General features: G+C 48.8%; 1 protein-coding gene across 2 annotated transcripts in view; it reads right to left on the reverse strand.

Annotated features, from left to right (window-relative positions):
* Positions 1-1,575, reverse strand: part of COL1A2 (collagen type I alpha 2 chain) — a 37,185-nt gene extending 35,610 nt beyond the window's left edge. The window contains exon 1 of one of the 2 annotated variants that reach the window (XM_025378627.1): positions 1,036-1,575. In XM_025378627.1, coding sequence (XP_025234412.1) covers positions 1,036-1,105 — 70 coding nt within the window. In that variant the 5' untranslated portion in view covers positions 1,106-1,575. The remainder of the gene's footprint in view (positions 1-1,035) is intronic. The other variant, XM_025378628.1, reaches the window with a different exon arrangement.
* Positions 1,576-3,954: the final 2,379 nt, after the last annotated feature.

Consider the following 3,954-nt stretch of genomic DNA (forward strand, 5'->3'; position numbering starts at 1 on the left):
TATCTTGATATGAAAGTCTGGTCATAAAACCTAGAGCTGGAAAGTGGCCTTGGGGTCCCCATAATCTCTGTCTCACAGTTTAGAAAAGGCCGTTTGACTTGCCCAAGGTCACGCAGCAAATTGGTGTCAGAGTCATGGGAAAAACCCCGGTCTCTTGAGTCTCTTGTCAGTGTTGATATATCTCAACTTGCTGCATTCATAACCTTTGATTATCACTGGGAACATGTCAAAGGGGTAATTCTCGGCTCAACAAAATTTAGGGCAGATTTGAGTTTAAAAATGTTACCATTTCCATGACTAGAAAGTGAATTGAGACACTTATATTACTTTTCAGAAAGTACCCATTCCAAGTAGCATCCATTCTTCTTTCCAGGGTTCACTGACTAGCCACTGGGAAAGGCTCCAACCAGAAATGCTAATCATTAATCTGTATAAACCCATAGAAGCTTTAATTGGGATTCCATTTGCTTAAGGCCCTGTCCCCTGTACTTTCATTTTCCTTCCTCCAGAGGGCGCCTTATAACCATCATCATCATCATCGTCATCCTCCTCCTCCAGACAAGCCTTACAATGCCCAGAAGATAAAAGCTCTTGGGAGGTGAGTTTTATGTTACTCAATTGAAGGACTTTCTAACGCAGGCCTCAAGTTTTACAAGGTGGACATCAGTGCGGTTATGGGGCCTGTGGGGGTGGAGGACCTTGACTTCCTCCACCACATTGGTGGTTAATATCTCATCCTTAGGGAAAGACCTTCCGCTCCCTTTGGGGGTTACCAAGCTGAGGATCCAGATCGAGTTAACTGTCTCACTCTGAACTTAGAAGAAAAGTTCCCTAACTTTTGGCGAGACTTTTATGTTTTCATTTTTTAAAGTAATTTCCATGTTTCTTATCAAATCCGGCGTTTTCCCACATGCCTAAGAGTTTGCCCTCCAAGTGTGCCTGGAATTCAGGTTACAGGTTTTCCTTTTCAGGGCAGGGTGCCCTCCCATCTAACCTCTCTCCCCAGTCTCCCCCAAACAAGCTGAAGGCACTTACATTGGCATGTTGCTAGGCATGAGGTTACTGCAAGCAGCAACAAAGTCCGCGTATCCACAAAGCTGAGCATGTCTAGCACTTAGACATGCAGACTCCTTGTGTCGCAGAGCCCCTGGGTCACCGGCGGAGGTATCACCTGGCGGGCGCGGGCATGCAGTCGTGGCCAGTACCTCCAACTTAGCCGAAACCTCCTGCTGCCGTGGTGCTAAAATAATAAAGCCCGGATCTGCCCTATTTATACGGCAAAAGTTTCCCTGGCCCGAGGGTGCCTCCAAAAGGGCCTCCACCAATGGGAGGGCTGGAGTTGGGGGCCCGGGCAGCCACAGCTGGGAGGAGCCTGCGGGGGCGCAGAGGAGGGAGCGAATGGGGGAAGGGACGTGGCCACGGGGCTGGCTTCTTAAATTGGTTCCATTCTTTTTGAGGACGTGGACACTTTTGAGGCTTTCAAGGGAAACTCTGACTCGCTGTCTGCATACCTCCGCCCTCCCCATCCTCCCGCCCTCCCCCGCCCTTTCCAAGTTTGGAAACATTATGGGACACGTCGGAGTGCTCTGCAGCCCCGACATGGGCAGAATGTGCAGACCTCCGGGCGGCCGAGCAGCCAGAGAGGGATCGGGAGCCCAGCGATCAAAGCAGGAGCTGTCCAGTCCTGCCTCACCTGTGCCCTGTAGGCCACCTGTAGGGTGGAGGGCTCCGGCCGGAGCGGAGGGGGCAGGGAAGGAGGGAGGGAAGACTCGACAGCGTGGCGCAGCCGGAGCCGCCTCCCCGCCCCTCCACCCCCGCACCCCACCCCCAGCCCCGTCCAGCTTTTCTCTAGCTCTGGGGCTCGTGTGCGCCCACTGTTTCAGCAGTGATGCACTCTCTTTCTCTTATGACTTCGGGAAAGGGGGGTCCTGTCTGTAGAAGGCTGGGTTGCAGTCGGAGGACGCCTTTTGTTGGCAGGTGGGCTGGGGAGCAGGCTCGAGGCTGCTTGGCACCCGGCTACAGGGAGGATAGGCTTTGCGAACCGTAGACTAGACCAAGCCACCTGGGAAGTCCTTCGACCTCCTACCTTGCCTTTGCTGAGGCTCATTCCAAACAGGGTCTTTTGGGGGATGATTTGGCACTCCAGAACGACTGCAACCGACCTAGAGACTGAGAATGTATTTCTCAGTCTCTCCTTTCTAAGGCTGTGGTGGGAGATCTTTCATGGTTTCCAGTCTCTCCTCTCCTCCTCCATGGGCTCCTTGTCCGGATTTACCAGCTCTATCCTGAGCCTGGACCCTTCAACCCTCCCGTGAGCCCCCGGTCTCTCTTGACCTTGCTGCCTACTCTCTGTCCCATCTCTTACAGCTACACCCAAGCACCTCCCCTAGCACATCCAGAGGGCCTTCTGATTCGAGCTTGGGGTCTTCGTAGTCTTCGCTGGTAACACCCCAAGCAGTGTGCCCACCAACGTAGATGTTAACTCTCTCCCCAACACCCACCATCCCTCTTCTCTGGCCGCCTCCATCCAACCCTCCACTCCCTACTAGGGAGAGGAGGAGCTGGTACCTTGACCCTGAGGTGGGAGGCCAAAGGTCCTGTGCCCTTTTCTAAAGCTTCTTGGGATGGCATTCCAGGTCCTAGGTTTGAAAGGCTGTGTGTGTGTGTGTGTGTGTGTGTGTGTGTGTGTGTGTGTCAGGCCTCTCCTCTACTTGCCTAAGGCCCCTATGAGGCAGCAGGGGCCTAGTCAGAGTGCTGCTGTATCCCAGAAGTCATCGCAAAGGGGGCATCTTTAGGTCAGTTCTGTCTCTAAGAAACAGAAACGAGTGGGCTGTAGTTCCTTGAGAATCTTTTTCCCTTCCTTCCTCCCACCCCCTCCCCCCTTTTTTTGCTTTGCCTTAAGGAAGAACTTCTGCAGAAGTTAACTCCATCAGCAGCTTCTGTAAATAAAAGGGACTGTTCTAAAGCAGGTTACTCTTTCAAAATGTAAAAGAAAAAAAAAAGGTTAATGCAAGTAAAAGAGGATAACCAAAAACAATAAACCCTTGTTTTATTCTAATTAAAGGCACTGACTTGGGAGACAACTTTGGATGATTTTTTAAAGTAACAGGGAGTGAAAGAATTTGAAAGGGTGTCTGGTCATTCCTAGAAGGGGGTTTACAAGGAGCAATCCACATTCAAATTTTTTTCTAACTAGGTAACAATGTTTGAAGTTTTCTAGGTTCTAGGAACAACACAGCAACAAAAGACCTGAGGTTGAATTGTATATTCCAAGAACATTTTTACCCTTTCCCTGAAATATCGCAGTTACAGAACTAACAAAAAATCTTTTAAAGTGGAAGTCATTTTTATCAGGAAAGAAAAACTTTAATACTACATCATAACAATTTTTTTTCTGCATATCAGAAGAGTGAGCAATGATTTCTAAGTATCATTGTTACCACTCTGCTGAATTGCCTTTGCAGGGCATATGTGTGCATTTGTCCTGTGTTGCTGAGAGTCAGAAACTAATTCTGAGCAAAATGACTCAGGGTCGTAATGCAACAGATTTATGAAAGAAACCCTCCAAATACCCTTCAGTGAGGTTATCTGATAACGCTTCGGGGGTCAAGTTGGTTCAATCATTGGATTTGCAATAGATACCCCAAATTTTAAACACTTCATGGTAGGTTTTGTTGTGGTTGTCAAAATAGTTTAAAGTGTAGAATGTTTTTAGAAGTGTGATTATTATTTCTCTTTTAGCCAGAAAAGAAAAATCCTAGGCAAGTTTTTGAGAATTAGAGGACTATAAGTTCAAGCACACATGTATAAACTTAGAGGAAAAACGTCTCTGCTAAAGGCAGCAGAGTGAACTGATAACTTGAAAAGCATTCCTGGAAACTGATGCAAATACCAAATGCCGCTGGGCTCCCTCCCTGCTGATGTGGCAGGGTTTGAAGCAGGCAGCCGTCAGCA

The sequence above is a fragment of the Theropithecus gelada genome, chromosome 3 (genome assembly GCF_003255815.1).
Source record: "Theropithecus gelada isolate Dixy chromosome 3, Tgel_1.0, whole genome shotgun sequence".
Lineage (NCBI taxonomy): Eukaryota > Metazoa > Chordata > Mammalia > Primates > Cercopithecidae > Theropithecus > Theropithecus gelada.